Below are 15,324 nucleotides of genomic sequence, written 5' to 3' on the forward strand. Positions count from 1 at the left end.
ACCTCATATTTTGACAAAGTCTACAATGATCTGATCAACCTTTGTTCATTTTGCTTCTGTGTGGAGTTTTGCATGATCTCCCCATGTGAGCGTTTTCTCCCACAGTGCAGAAACATGCAGAGGTTAACTGGACACTCTCACCTGACCGTTGGTGTGAATGGTGAACAGTGAATCGTTGTTGGTCTCTGTGTGTTTGCCCTGTGAGGGACGGGGCGACCTCTCTCAGGGCGTGACCCCCGCCTTTCTCCCCGTGTCGGCTCCAGCTCTATCCTAGGAAAGCGTTAGAAAAGTGAATGAATTATGTACATGAGAGAATTTAAGAAGAGATTTGTTTGTGGCCTATGTGGAATAATGGCTCTGAGTCACAGCACCTCCGAGTGGTGACAGTGAACGCAAAACTCTGTGTGCATTTGAAATTGAATGCGCTCGCATTCAAAGAGAAACTGAATGAAAGAAGACACCAGTCAGTAAACATGGACTCTCGCTTTGTTGTGAAGTGAAAGGAGATCCGCGTTAGTCAATGAGTGATGGTAAAAATGTGGCTCTTGTGTACAATGGGCCGTGAAATTTGTGAAGTTTACGGTGTTTTGACGTCTCCGCCTTAACCTTTACGCCCTAAAATGACCCTGCAGTTTATTTATTTATTCTCCACGATCTGCTTGAGCTAATTAAACTCATTCTTTAGCTGCAGGTGCTCTGTTTGTGGTCTGTGTAGCCTTTTAAATTCACAATTCACTAACACCATTTTCAAGGCTTACATATACTTTAAATAGTGGTTGTTTTTTTATCATTTCTTTCAAAGATTTTCTACTTAAACTATTCTTCAGCTTCTTAATAACAGTGGGATAACATTCATTTCATGCCGGTTTTTGTGTTTCTGTTTCTGAGTAAGTTTAGTATTCAAGGACGTTCCAGCCGTGAGCAGAACACTTAACCTTAACCAGAGGACACTTGCTAAGCTTCTGCTCAAAGCGGTCAAGCTCCATTGTTCAGTGATCTGCAGGTGCTTTAATTATATGCTGTGGTTAATGTTCAACCCAGAGGATCTCGGCTTCATGTGATATCTCGGCGTGAGCTCTTAGCTTCCGCTTAGGCTGCAGCCTCTTTAACTGCAGCGATGGATTAAGCTTCATACAAAGCCCCTTTTGCTTGAGCCTGAAAAATTCTTCTTGCACCTACTTTTTTTCCCACAGATATGTAGGCGACTGGAGTTCACAGTGTCGGTGAAATGAGCACCGTTTGATAATGGAGCCTAGAAGTGAGACTAAAAATGGGAAGCCACGGTCAAAGGTAAGGGACAAACTTCACGGTTCATTATGAAGAAAACCGGTTGCGTAACGTTGATTCTCTGGCAGGATTATGTGAAGGCAAAGAGTAATAGATGTTTATCAGGATACATAACGCGAGCTGGAAGACGGAGCCATGATTCATATCCTGACTGCAATGTTTAATAAAAAAAGAACTTCATCAGTTTTTTTTTTTGACACGGTTTGGAAATCTTTAATGTTTTCAGTCAACATTTGCAGACTTTTTTTCAGCTCAAACCTCCTGAAGCTCGAGTAACTTACCAAACCATTTATTTCTCCTGTGGCTTCACGTAGAATTAAGTGTCGTTTGAAGATCAACGCCGAATTCTGACAGCGGAAACAATCCACACTCTGAAAAATGTATAATGCAGACATGTCAAACCCGAGGCCCATGGGCCACATTTGGCCCGAAACACAATTATATCCGGCCCGCAAAATCATTTTATTTCTTCTATTTTTAATGGCCCAGCATTAAATAGCACACATGTCCCATAATACATTGAGGTAGCTGCATTTTGAAAGGAATGTGAATAAAATAATGTTTAAATCTTTATTTATTCTATCGAGAAAGAAATCTCATGGTCTGGCTGTTTAAATTCACTGATTGAGACCATGTTTTAAATGTTGGCCCCTTCTGTGATTGGTATAATGTGTTAATGTCTCGACAGGCGGCAAAACAAATGTAAACACGTTGGCAGATGTGAGCCCAGAGCTGTAAACCTTCCAATAATCAAGTCAAGTGTTTCTCTTTGAGTCGACACAGAATGAGAGATTTAACCAGAGAAAAGCCTTTGAATCCTGTCCAACACCACTCGAACGTACTTGAGTCTATTTCCCCCCACTGCTTTGGGTGAAAATGAATAATTGTTATCGAGTGGCTTCTCATCTTCTCACCAAACACGACACACACACACACTTCTGATGTCATTATTTGCATGTCTGGTCCGGCTGAACGTCATTCAAGCCACTATCTCCACCACATCCCAAAAGTGGGAGAGAGACGGCGTGAGACGAGGCACGGTTTATAAAGCGCTGGTATTTTTAGTCTCTGAGGAAATTACAGGTGTGTTCAAAGGTGGGCGTGGAGAGACCAATACATCCAGCCCTCTGTGTGTGTCTGTCTCTCACACACACACACGCACACAGGAGGAGGGAAAAGCCAGTGAAACATTTTCAGGTAAAAGATCATCATCTCAATAATCTACCTCCTCATCTCACAGGACACAGGCGGGCCTTCACTCCAGCAGACACGGCACAAGGTGAGAGTCATATACTTTTATTTTGAAAAAAAAAAAAACATCTTTACTGTCACATTTGGGATTTAAAAGTGTGTGTGTGTGTATATAGATAAAGACATTAGGCGATGCTCATTGTGCATGCTGAGTAAATGCACACAGCAGCTTCATTGATGTGGAACCAGTCCGTCCTGTCACATTAATGGAAGCTTCACTTAATCCTCCTCTCCCCCAATCAGTTCCTCATCTACTCTGTGGCGGTGATCAGATTACAGAATATTTGCTTATACTTACAACAGGAAGTAAGTCGCCAATAAATATAATCATGTACTTTTTTTGCCAAAGTTTTTTATTTTTTATTCGATAATAAGCATTTTATGACATCATACGCCAGAAATGGACTGCTGCATTTTATGATGTGATGAATGAGTCATTCCGTTGGCTTTGTAGACTGTTCCATCATATTGTTGCCATAATCTTAGTAAAAGTGAAAAGGCATGTTCTGCAGGGTGTGGCTTTGAATTAATGATAATATATAATAAATTACAATACTAACAATGAAGTGCATCAACTTTGAGGATGAAATGACCATATCCTTGAAATATTTACTTCTAAATGAATTATATTACTTACTGACTTGATTTGCTAAGCTTTTTCAGACCTGATGAGTGAACCTATAAATAAAATAATTCAGCTTGATAGTAAGTTTTGCAATAATTCCAAAGAAGGAAACACTATAGAATATTGTTAAAAACAGGCTACAAATTAAACATTCCCACCAATAACAATTAACATAATCTAATAATCTCTTTTGAAGTCTTTTTGAAGACATTCCTGCGATAAAATGTTTTCACTATGACTCACACACTCACACACTTTATTCAAACCTTAAATCTTTTCTTCTGTTCGCTTTGTGTTTGTGTGTGTGTCGCCTCCTTATCTGATTACATAACTCGACAAGCCCTGGTAAAATGAATTCATTAATTAAAGGTGTGGTTTACGATCCTGGCCTAGTCTATTTTGCCCTTGCCTCGCCTTATACCACCAACTCCATTAATCCCTGAGTGGTGAGACGTTTTATTTCAACACCTGAGGCAATGATTAAACTCTGAGGCAGAAACCAAGTATGTGCTAAAAAAAAACCCACGAAAAAAACAACTGCTCGCAACCACATGGACAAATATGTGTATACGTATTGTATGCATGACAATATTATTGGTTCACCTGGTGAGTGAGGAGTTGTTTGTCAGCTTTAGCACAGCGGATTGTAGAAATGGTATGTTGCTATGGAAACGATCTGACACTCATTGTAGAGTAAAGTGGTGTTTTGTTGTCAGTGCTCAAACTCAGTCAAATGGTTTATTTATTGTTTTAGAGACTTTTTTTACAATGAAACAATGGAGGACTCTTAAGGATGGGTCAGCTATTAGTATAGTATAGTATAGTATAGTATAGTAATGATAAAGTATAGCATAGTATAGTAATTATATAGTATTGCATAGTATAGTTTTGCATAGTATAGTAATTATATAGTAGAGTATAGTATAGTATAGTATAGTAAAGTACAGTATAGTATAGTAAAAGTATAGTAATAATATAGCATAGTATAGTACTACTACTGCTACCTTTTAAATTTAACATTAAATTAACAATTTTGTCCGAGTGCTACAGCAATTATTATTTATCTTGAATTAATAAATAAAAACTCTCAAAGCAAAGCAAAAATCTACTTAGATTTCGAAGTTAACTTAAATACCATACACAAACAGCAACTTATAGTTATAAGTATAGTATAGTATAGTATAATAATATGTTCCAGTACTGTTTGTTTTTGAACAATACCTTTTGTTTGTTGCATTTATTTTTTTAGTTTTTTTCTCCTGATGTTCAAAATTGATTTGAATAAAATAAAATATGTCTGTGTGTGTGTGTTTCAGTTCAGCAGAATGATGAGCGACGACACTCCCGACGCGTTCAGAAATGTGGGTCGGAAGCCGGGCCTGCAGATATGGACCATCAACGTGAGTCAGAGCCAAAGACAACACACCCTGTAACCCCACGTTACTGTAAATGTTGACATTGCTGGCTGATATGTCGTGGGTGTGTCGTGTGTGTGTGTGAAATCCCACGTCTGTGTCAGACTGTGTTGTAACATTTAATGTTGAATGTTGTTTTGTTTTTGTGCACAGAACATGAAGATGGCGCCTGTTCCAGCCAAAGCCTTTGGCAACTTCTTTGAGGGAGACTGTTACATTGTTCTACATGTGAGTGCAACGCTTTCCCCCGTGAGGCCACAGTATGTGACTTACACCTGAGGAAATGAAATTATTACACAGCTTTTTCCAACACCCTAGTTTTATTTTGGATGCTTCCATTATTTGAATTTGCACACATTGCTTTAGACACATCTCTCTCCAGAGTCTTTGAAATCTGCCAGGCTTCTTCTGTATCGTGTGGCTCTCTTTTGAATTTCTTGATGATGCTTCTCACGACTTTGAATCTCCTTCTCCTGCTTTTGTGAGCGTCAACGATCCTTTCTTCTCAAGTGACAGCTCAAACCCTTACTGAAGATTATTTATACTGTGTGTAAATTGGGAGATAACCCTCCGTTTTAACTTGGTTTTAAAAGCTTTGGACGTTACAAAGTGAAGCACATCGCTGCACAACAGTGGTTCGGGGCTAACCATTCTGACCCTGGTTTGGGGTTTTTGTGGAATGATTTCATTTCTGTGCGCAAAGTCAAATAATGGAAGTATCCAAAATAAAATTCAGCGGCCACATACAGAACAATTTCAGCTTAAGTGGGCTGGACCAGTAAAACAATAGCATAATGATCTATAAACTACAAGAAACTCCAAATTTTTCCCCATATTTTTGTTTTAAATTTAAAAAAGTGAAGTGTCTTGTTAGAAAACACATTATGAACAACCGGAAATTTCTTGAGTGCAATTTTGACAATATGATGTCTAAGTTTACCATTTTACACACGTGCAGTACAACTTCTTACAGATCACTGAAAAATATAGTGTTTCACATTATTATTAGAAATGTTCACAAATTCATCCCGTGGTCCGGATTGGACCCTCCGGAGATGCCGGTTCTGGCCCGAGGGCCGCAAGTTGTGTGCAAGTGTGAAATCTGTGTCTCCTTCTTGTCACCAGATGAGTGAGAAGAAGGGCTCGGCTCAGTCTGCTGACATTCACTACTGGATCGGAAACGCCTCCTCTCAGGACGAGCAGGGCGCAGCGGCCATCTACGTCAACCAGCTGGACGAGCACTTGGGCGGGAGTCCGGTGCAGCACAGGGAGGTGCAGGGCAGCGAGTCGCCACGGTTCAGGAGCTACTTCAAAAATGGCCTCATGTGAGTGTAAAGACTGAGGCTAGAAAGTGTTGGGTGGTAGTGGTGGAGTCACACTCACACACTTATAGGCTTTAATCTCCCTGAGACTGGGCTTACACGACTAATCCCTCTGTGAAAAGTCATTATGACACTTGTTTTGTTGCGATTTAGCGCAGAGGAGACGCGCAGCCATTCTGTCGTTCAAATGCTGAGGGTTAATGTGTCACGTGTTCCTTTTTTTTACTGGCATAATTGACCTTTGGTCAAGCAGAGAAACTTACGGCTGCGTGCCAATGTCTCCGCAGCTACAAGAAGGGCGGAGTGTCCTCGGGTTTCCAGCACGTTGACACAAATTCCTACAACGTCCTGCGACTGCTGCACGTCAAAGGGAGGAAGAATGTCACCGCAAAGGAGGTACGGGCCAGAAAAAGTCCTCACATGCCCCACACAACGGCAACAATACACTGGGTGTTGGCTTTCCCTCTTACAGAAACTATGTCACACAGTTGTGTGCATTTATTATCTGAGGACTTTGTTTGTATTTGATCAATATTGCCCTTTGCATTAACAGCAGAACATGTTACTCTGCACTTGTCCAAATATTTGAATGAAGGTAAATGATCTGTTAAGTGGACGTTTTGCATGTGTGTGTGCGCAGGTGGAGGTGTCATGGAGCAGCTTCAACAAGGGGGACATATTTCTCCTGGACATGGGGAAATCCATCGTGCAGTGGAACGGACCGCAGAGCAACAGGAGGGAGAAGCTCAAGGTGAGACACTGAGACTGGGCTGAGGTGCGCGTGTCTCGCTCTGTGACGAGCCATCACGGCTTGGAAGGTAGTTGAACCTTTTTGCATTCTCCTCAAGGAAGGTGCAACTAACACAACCAATCAATCCAAAGCGAAAGAGACACAGTTGTGCGAACACAAGTACACAAACAGTGATCAGATGATCTGATAAAGGAGATCATACAGAGAGGAATTTAAACAAGGGAGGCGAGACGAAAAGAACACACGTGAAACACATCAGGGTGGAGAAGGCATCACGAGGAGGGAAACCAGACTGAGGCAAGAAGTCAATGCAGAGTGGAAACACAAGAAAATAACCCACTGAGGAAGTAACATATTGTGAAAGTTCATGATGTCTTCTGATTGAACTTTGTTTTTTGGTTCGGTTCAGTAAGTTGTACTTTACCCTGTTGACCAGTTTAGGCGTGTGTCTTCCGCTTTTCTCAGAACTGTCACGCCACGCCACGCCTCCATAACAACAGCTGATAAGGCACATTTTTTGTAACTTACTTGCAAAACACTAAGGAAGTAACACTCAAGAAAAAAATCCAGAGAGAACAAAAACTAAAAAATACACAAAGTAATAGATCCAATCCCAGCTGACATAGGTACATCCTGGACAGGCAACCGTTCGCTCTCACGTTCAAACCTATTTGAATGTCAATTATGAGTTTCCAGTTAACCTCTGCATGCATGTTTTTGGACTGTGGGAGGAAACCAGAGTAGAATATGACTCTGGTTTTCCATTCCTTTTGTGATACTTACATATAATTAGATGTTCAGCTGAAAACAAGGACAAAAACACTGAAGGTGCTGTGATCATTAATGTCTGTGCATGTCCAGAAACCTCCTCCGCTCTCTTCTGCAGGCCATACTGTTGGCTCAGGATATCCGCGACAGAGAGAGAGGAGGCCGCGCTCAGATCGGCGTGGTGGAGGGAGGAGACGAGCAGGACTCCGCCGAGCTGATGAAAGTCATGACGGCGGTGCTCGGCCAGAGAAGCGGGTCGCTGAAGGAGGCCACGTCTGACGACACACCAGACAAGAAGCAGAGCAACAACGTCAGACTGTACCAGTAAGAACTCTGTGGTGGTCCTTTGCACTCGTGTCAAAAATAGCAGGATATTTTTTTTATCTAACAGTATCTTGTTTCTTTTCCTAGTGTTTTCGACAACAGCGGTAACGTGGTGGTTCAAGAAGTGGCGGCGCAACCTCTGACCCAAGACCTGCTGCTCTCCTCGGTAATCAAAGCTTATCCCACAGACAGGTTTCTGTTGCCGTCTGTCTATTTGTCTCCGTCTCATCTTTCACTGCTCACTGATTCCTCAGGACTGTTACATCGCGGACCAGAGCGGCTTGAGTGTGATGGTGTGGAAAGGCAAACAGGCCTCGAAGGAAGAGCGGCGAGATGCTCTGAACCGAGCACTGGTGAGTTCACTGTGTGTTCACGCGGTGTGGCAGTGGTGGAGCAAATCTTTCTCCACCTGAGGATCTTTATTGACAGATTCACCAAATTAAAGGTGAGGTACGCAGGGAATTGTGGGTTGGGTTCGAGGCAAAATTGGCCCCTCCTTCCCTACTCACTTCCAGTTGGATGGAGTCTCCAATAATAAATGCACTAACAACTGGGCCACACTGGCTGCGTGCACACCATGGATGGATATGCCTGGAATGGCCTGGTAACTCAGCACCACAGTTTGTTAGAAGCTACAGTTATAAGCAGTATAACTGCAGACACTTTTCTGACAGAATAGAGGTCACCTCTACGTCCTACGACCTCTTTCCGTCAGTTGCCCACAAGATTTGAGAAGATTCACTGTGGTGTTTTTGTGTCAGCTACAGAAACCTGCCTAGCTGTAGCCTGATTGTCTGATTGGCTCAAGGTTGATAACTTCCGCAGACATCCAAAACCAAATAAAAAGATCTCAGAAACACGTGGATTTCACCAAGCCAATCAGCAGAGATCCAGCTGCGTCACAGGAAGCATCTTCGTGAAATTTGACACAATCAGCAGAGGCCTGCGACGCTCGAAACTTTAGAAGGAACAAAATCTTGGGTTGATTAGTTTAATTACCAAGTATTTCAATGAGCATGATTGACAGGATTTTGGATTTCTCTATACTTTTCTTTTCAGGAAAAGGTTGCACACTGTACCTTTAAACTGTCTTCATACAAGATACATTTTCACCCCTTTCTACCAGAACTATATAAAAGCCAAGAGCTACCCGCCCAGCACCAGGTTGGAGGTGATGAGCGAGGGAGGAGAGTCCGCCATGTTCAAGCACTTGTTCAAGTCCTGGAGGGATAAAGGACAAATTCAGGGAATGGGCAAAACCTACAGCACGGGAAAGATAGGTGACCTGTTCATCACTGTTGCTTATTTTTTCTTTTTTTGTATCCAGTAGGTTCAAATTAGCACTGATGATACTGATATTTTCTTTTGGTCAGCCAAGGTATTTGGAGCAAATGTAATTAGTTACACAGTAACTAGTAATTACATTACTTTATATACTTAAAGGTAGAGTTGGAGAGCCTGGAAAAACTATTTGAGCAGGCTACATTTTGAATTCAAAAGTCTTTTCTCAGACTTCCCTCCGAAGGTCCGCCTCCAGAGCACAGGAACGCGCAACGAACAGAAATTCGGTGGCGCTAACTTTTTTGGATACTCGCTCAAATGATGGTGTGATGAAGAAAAACAACAACAAATTCTTTCAAAAGATCACAAAGACACAAAGTGCCTACCTGTCCAGTAGAAATATTAGAAATATTAGAAATAGAGATATTAGGTAATTCCCTGTTTCCTGATCGCTCTGCATCAGCCTTTTTCTTGGTAGTAGCTTTTCCCAAAAACTCTTTTGTCTTTCGTTTGCGAAAAAAACACTGTCTCGTTTGATTTAGCAAGCTAGCATAAGATCGAGTGTTGTCTTCTGACCGTTCATTATGATTGGATGGTGTTTTCTCCACAGGTGATTTCTGGAAAAATGTCCCACCCTACCTTTAATATGTCTTCACATGTCTTTCTTTGGGTCTTCACACAGCTAAGGTTGACCAGGTGAAGTTTGACGTGATGGCGCTCCATGCTCGCCCTGAGCTGGCAGCACAGCAGCGCATGGTGGACGACGCATCTGGACAAATCAAGGTGACAAAACCCGTGGAGCAGACGCACTGTCCACTTCACAGTCAGTGTTTCACTTGTATTATAACACACGTTTCTGTCGTCATCAGGTGTGGCGCATTGAGAACCTCGAGCTGGCCGAGGTGAATCCAAATACTTATGGACAGTTCTACGGCGGCGACTGCTACCTGGTGCTGTACACGTACCTGAGAGGGAACCAGCAGCAGTACATACTCTACATGTGGCAGGTCAGGCACCGTCGCAACATACACATCAACTTTCTTCACATCCAAACTTATTCCAGGACAATGTGATTTCATGTCTTGCACCAGGGCCGTCACGCCACCAAAGATGAGGTCACAGCGTGTGCCTTCCAGGCCGTCAACGTCGACAACAAATACAACGGAGCCCCGATCCAGGTCAGGGTGGTGATGGGGAAGGAGCCTCGCCACTTCCTGGCTATTTTCAAAGGAAAACTCATCATCTTTGAGGTACAATCTGTCACACTGAGTATTTTTCGTTGTATATTAAGGTAAGTTTAAGTGATATTTAAGGGTTTTTTTACTGAGAGAAGTTGAATTTATTGGGGCTGAGACTTGATTATTTCCTCGATGAACCGAGTAATCGTTTGGTCCGTAAGATGTCGATTGGTATTTTTCAAATCTGGAATCAAAAATGATTCGGTTTTTTAATGATTTCTTATGTGTTATATGGAGCAAAGAATCCAGAAAACACTCACATTTAAGAAATGAAGAAGCTGAAAAATCCAAATACTTGTTTTAATTATTAAAAAAAACAACACTCAAAGTAATTGTTTCAGCCCTACTACTCATGTGTTTGTTTAAGTGTAGGAGTGGTTTAGATTAATGACATGGTTTTAGTATTTGTAGTCTAAAAATAACATTGGCAAGGACCTTTACAAAGTTTTTACAGCTGCCAAAAACGTGAACATTCTACACAAGCAAAAAAGAATGGCTATGCCCATTCTAGTTGTTGCCTCCACCTTTTCTACGTACAGCTGCTTAAAATAGACTTATAATATTTATGTTTTTCATGTATTCATTTTCAGCCTAAGACACTAAAACTACAGTGAGAGGTAACAGTGCTGGCACACTGTCAATGTCATTATCAATAGATCTTTTCTCTGTTGGGAACCACGTGCATCACGTGTGTGTGGGGGCGAATAGGCTGGAAAATGACCAAGATAGACTCGTCTCTCAGGTGTGTCTCGTGCATGGACTCTCTTATCTGTTAACAAGGGCGCCTCGATTAAAAACCTGACAGGAGGCAGCAGCGCTGAACACGTTATGGAACCAGGCCTAAATCTGACTAAATGAGTCTGAGAGTGGTAGAAATATAAAATTCATAGACATCCACTCATATAGTCTCATCTATGCTATTCTTTATCACCTATTTTCCTCTAAATGGGAACATAAGTCACAAAATTGTGAAAATGTGCTACTGAGGAAGACCTGAAACGAGTGATGAAGATCACTAACTCCCCAAGCCTCAGTTTCCCATAGACTTCATTTAAACAGAGTTCTTTTTTGCAGCTAACAATGTCGCCCCCTGGTGGCTAAAAGATCCTACTTCCATCCTTACCCGAAGGGTGATTATAGCAGCACTGTCACAGACTCTAAAAACAGCCAATAGCGATCACACATGGTCAGAAAAATGCACTAATGAAAATCAAAAACTACAGTAAAAATTGATTTAAAATTTAAAAGTGTGTGTGTGTGTGTTAAAGGGCGGCACAGGTCGTCCAGGTGTGGTGAACCCTGACCCCGCTGCCAGGCTGTTCCAGGTCCGAGGGACCACTGAGCTGAACACCAAAGCTACTGAGGTGTTGGCCAGGGCGTCGTCTCTAAACACCAACGACGTCTTCCTGCTGAGGACGGATCGTATTTGCTACCTGTGGTACGGAAAGGTAAGTGCCCATTTGAGCCCATTTTGAGGAATGAAACTACATTTGTTTTGCATTCCTGTGTTGGTCTAATGTTGGTCCGTCTGTGTGTGTGTGTGTGTGTGTGTGTGCAGGGCTGCAGTGGGGACGAGAGGGTGATGGGGAGAACGATGTCTGATGTGCTGTCCAAGCAGGACAAGCAGGTGGTGATGGAGGGCCAGGAGCCAGGGGAATTCTGGGTAGCTCTGGGAGGAAAGGCGCCCTATGCCAGCGACAAGAGGTAAACACGGTACAGTGGCGACAAACCAACACGACAACACAATGTAAACAAGCCGATAATGACGGAATGTGCACGTTGACAGTGTAAAGTGAAGAACCACGCGTTCTTCTGCTTGATAGATTCCAGTAAACAGTGTACGCTGCAGTCATTTAAAAAAACTACCATAACAAATAAACAAGGAGAAGATGACACAGTTGTTGTTGTTGTCGTTGACGTCCGCGTCGTTTCAGGCTGCAGAGGGAGGAGCCTCCTCACAATCCACGGCTGTTTGAGTGCTCCAATCAGACGGGCCAGTTCAGGATGACCGAGGTGGACGACTTCGCCCAGAGTGACCTGGACGAGGAGGACGTCATGCTGCTGGACACGTGGGAGGAGGTGAGAGGTCAAAAGGGCCACGCGCTTGTGACCTTGTGTATAGATGCAGAACTACATTGTTACAAATACTGGCGCAAATGTGGGGAAAACACTTTTCTTTCAAACATTGTTTGATGCTAAATGTTTCATCATTTTAGATTTTCTTCTGGGTTGGAAACTTAGCCAACAAGACTGAGACCGAAGAGGCGTGGAACTGTGCACAGGAGTACCTGAGGAGCCACCCGGCGGGCCGCGACCCCGACACGCCCGTCATCTTTGTCAAACAGGGACACGAACCTCCCACGTTCACCGGCTGGTTCCACGCATGGGATCCTCACAAGTGGAGCGTGAGTTTAACCGCAGTTTGATCGCAGTGACCGGACTAATAAAGCATCAGTGACAGCGTTGTACAGTGTAAACATGAATCACGTGTGTGAATAATCTCAGATTGTGTCCGTAATTAGGCAGAGCACTTGGTCACGTGTGTGTGTGTGTGTGTGTGTGTGTGTGTGTGTGAGATTATGTGGATGATATGAGGACGATGACGTCCCCGCATGCCAACTCATTTTCAGTCCTGGTTCACTTCTCCACAGGGAGGAAACTCCTATGAGGAGATGAAAAAAAAGCTGAGCGGCACAGCATCACTCTCACAGATCACGGTCGTAAGTGATTGACACCATAATCCTGACTCTAATTCACAAAATATTAACCACTAATGTCTTGTATTAACTACCAAATTATGTCACTAACCTGTTGTATACGCGTTGTTTTCTGTCAAATAAGAAACAAATATTCACCTCACGTCTCTGCAGGATACGAAAAACTTGAACATGAATAAAAGTCCTGTCGGGGGCAGCGAGGGCAGCTACGGGGCTCCAGGAGGCCCCGTGAGCGGCCCTCCACTCTACAGGATCCACGGAGGCGACGCTTCACCGAGACCCTCGACTCCCACCAGTCCGTCCGTCCAGATAGGCCAGACATTTGTGACCAAGACCCGGTCCCCTTCCTCTAGTTTCACTCCATCATTCGCAGCCGGTGGAGCGAAGTCCCCCTCTGCTGGGGCCATGTATCTGGACCCCGGGCTCCTCGTAGACAAGTCTATCAGCGAGCTGCCGCAGGGAGTGGACCCCAGCCACAGAGAGGTGGGTGCACGATCCCGACAAATCAAACCTAATGCAACAACACTTGTTTTTGTAGATTTTCTGATGGTTTCCTGTTTTTTTTTTTAGTATGCTATGCTATAAATAGGACCGGCCAAAATGCTACTAAAACTTTTCAAAGTAAAAGCGTGATTGTGCAATGCATACATTTTATATTAGTATAAATGTGTGATGTTGCTATTGAAGAAAGTTGTATTTTAATGTACATCATTATCATTATCATTATCATTATAAAATGAGAGTAGAAATCGACACAGTCTCCTTTTGTGTAGCTGTGTGTGTCTCGTTCATTCTGCATGTTTTGCAGGAGTCGTTTTTTGTTTCCTAATCTGTGCACAGTTACACGGAGGATGTTTTTTTTTTTTTTTTTAAACCAACACAGTTTAACTGCTTTAAATCTGTCCAAAAATGTTGTCCTCCTTCTCTTTCATGTCCATATTTATTATAAAATCTTGGTTTGAACTTTTACAGTAACACACAGTCAAATGCATTGATTATATCACTGATATCAGTCCAGTCTGTTGCCCCTAAAATTTTAGCAGTTATAACATTTATAACTTGCAGCGCCTTGATTCTTGCCATTTCTTTACAAAACCACTGACGTGTCGCGTTTAATTTACTACTTTAGTTTACTTTACACTCTCTCTACAGTGCTGGAATACATTTTAGCTTGTTTTCTTTTTGTAGTTAAGGTGTAGTGACTTTGTATTCCTCATAACATGTGTGGAGATTTTATTTAACACTTGAGTCGACCATTTTTCCTCCGTTATTCTGGGAATGAGGCATGAGCACAGAGCAGCCGTGTTTATTTATCTCTGGAAATAAGTAAAAAAACTGTATGTTTTTTGGGGTAAAGTGGCCCTTTAATTGTATTTTTACATTCTTTTGAATTTGTGTACTTATTTTTTTCATATCTGCTATAAACATTTCTCACTTACTTGAGCAGTAGTAACAGTGGCCGCACAGCAGGGGTCAGTCTCACAGTCTCGTCCTCCTCTGATTGCAGAACCACCTGTCTGATGTGGACTTCCAGAACCTGCTGGGCACCGGCCGCTTAGACTTCCAGCGTCTGCCCAAGTGGAGGCAAAATGACTTGAAGAAAAAAGCCGGACTTTTCTAAAAGACACATTGACACCAGCTGTGTCTCTCTGTGTTTCACATGAACACAGTGTGAGTCAGGACTGTCGAGGCCTTTATCATTTCATCTGAGTGTCTTTGAGATTATCAACCGCCAAAAAGAGTTGCAGTGATTGCAAACACTTGCGTATATTTACAAAGCTTAACAGGATTTTGATTATACTTACATACTCTCCCACATCTCTTGAATCATTTATATTATGAATAAATACACAAAAACCACAATGAATTGACTTGTTGTGTTTTTATTTTAGTGACACCATCGATACACTGAAGGCACGACAGACAGTCGCGGCAAATGTTAGCGTTTGTGTCGACGCGAAATCAATTGTGTAAAGTTCCAGAGTAAATATGCTCGACAGAAGGTGAAGTGATGAGTCGGTAAAGAATAAAGAATATTAATCACAGTGACATAAAGTGCAAACATCTGATTAGACACCTGAACACTGAGCTCACGTGGTCGGAGCTCTTTGTCCCTTTGATATCGGACAGTTTACCGATGTCACTGTCGCTAAAAACGCTAAATCAGTTGAGTGCTTGTTGTATTATTTATAAAAAAACAATAAAAAAAACGTTCTTATTATCCTGAGGGGGAAATACGACACCTTTACTCACACATGAGTCTTCCGACCTTTAAATAACTGTACTCCACTGCTCTTTCATTCACATTTTTCATTCACTCTTCATTTCATTGCCACACAGGCGCT

At 42.4% G+C, this 15,324-nt stretch overlaps 1 protein-coding gene across 2 annotated transcripts; it reads left to right on the forward strand.

Moving 5' to 3' along the window:
• Positions 1–1,041: 1,041 nt before the first annotated feature.
• On the forward strand, positions 1,042–14,846 carry vill (villin-like). 2 transcript variants are annotated; one of them, XM_058630571.1, is made up of 21 exons: positions 1,045–1,290; positions 2,528–2,566; positions 4,480–4,563; positions 4,732–4,806; positions 5,704–5,903; positions 6,188–6,296; positions 6,541–6,651; positions 7,538–7,743; positions 7,831–7,909; positions 7,998–8,096; positions 8,870–9,023; positions 9,707–9,807; positions 9,894–10,031; positions 10,116–10,274; positions 11,531–11,710; positions 11,821–11,966; positions 12,197–12,341; positions 12,479–12,667; positions 12,914–12,982; positions 13,133–13,462; positions 14,487–14,846. In XM_058630571.1, exons 1-21 carry the CDS (start codon positions 1,246–1,248, stop codon positions 14,598–14,600), a joined length of 2,772 nt encoding a protein of 923 aa, XP_058486554.1. In that variant the 5' UTR covers positions 1,045–1,245; the 3' UTR covers positions 14,601–14,846. The 2 variants fall into 2 exon arrangements, with proteins under 2 accessions (XP_058486563.1, XP_058486554.1); XM_058630580.1 differs by lacking the exon at positions 12,914–12,982 and having other exon boundaries at positions 1,042–1,290.
• Positions 14,847–15,324: the final 478 nt, after the last annotated feature.

This window comes from Solea solea, chromosome 1, assembly GCF_958295425.1.
Source record: "Solea solea chromosome 1, fSolSol10.1, whole genome shotgun sequence".
NCBI lineage: Eukaryota > Metazoa > Chordata > Actinopteri > Pleuronectiformes > Soleidae > Solea > Solea solea.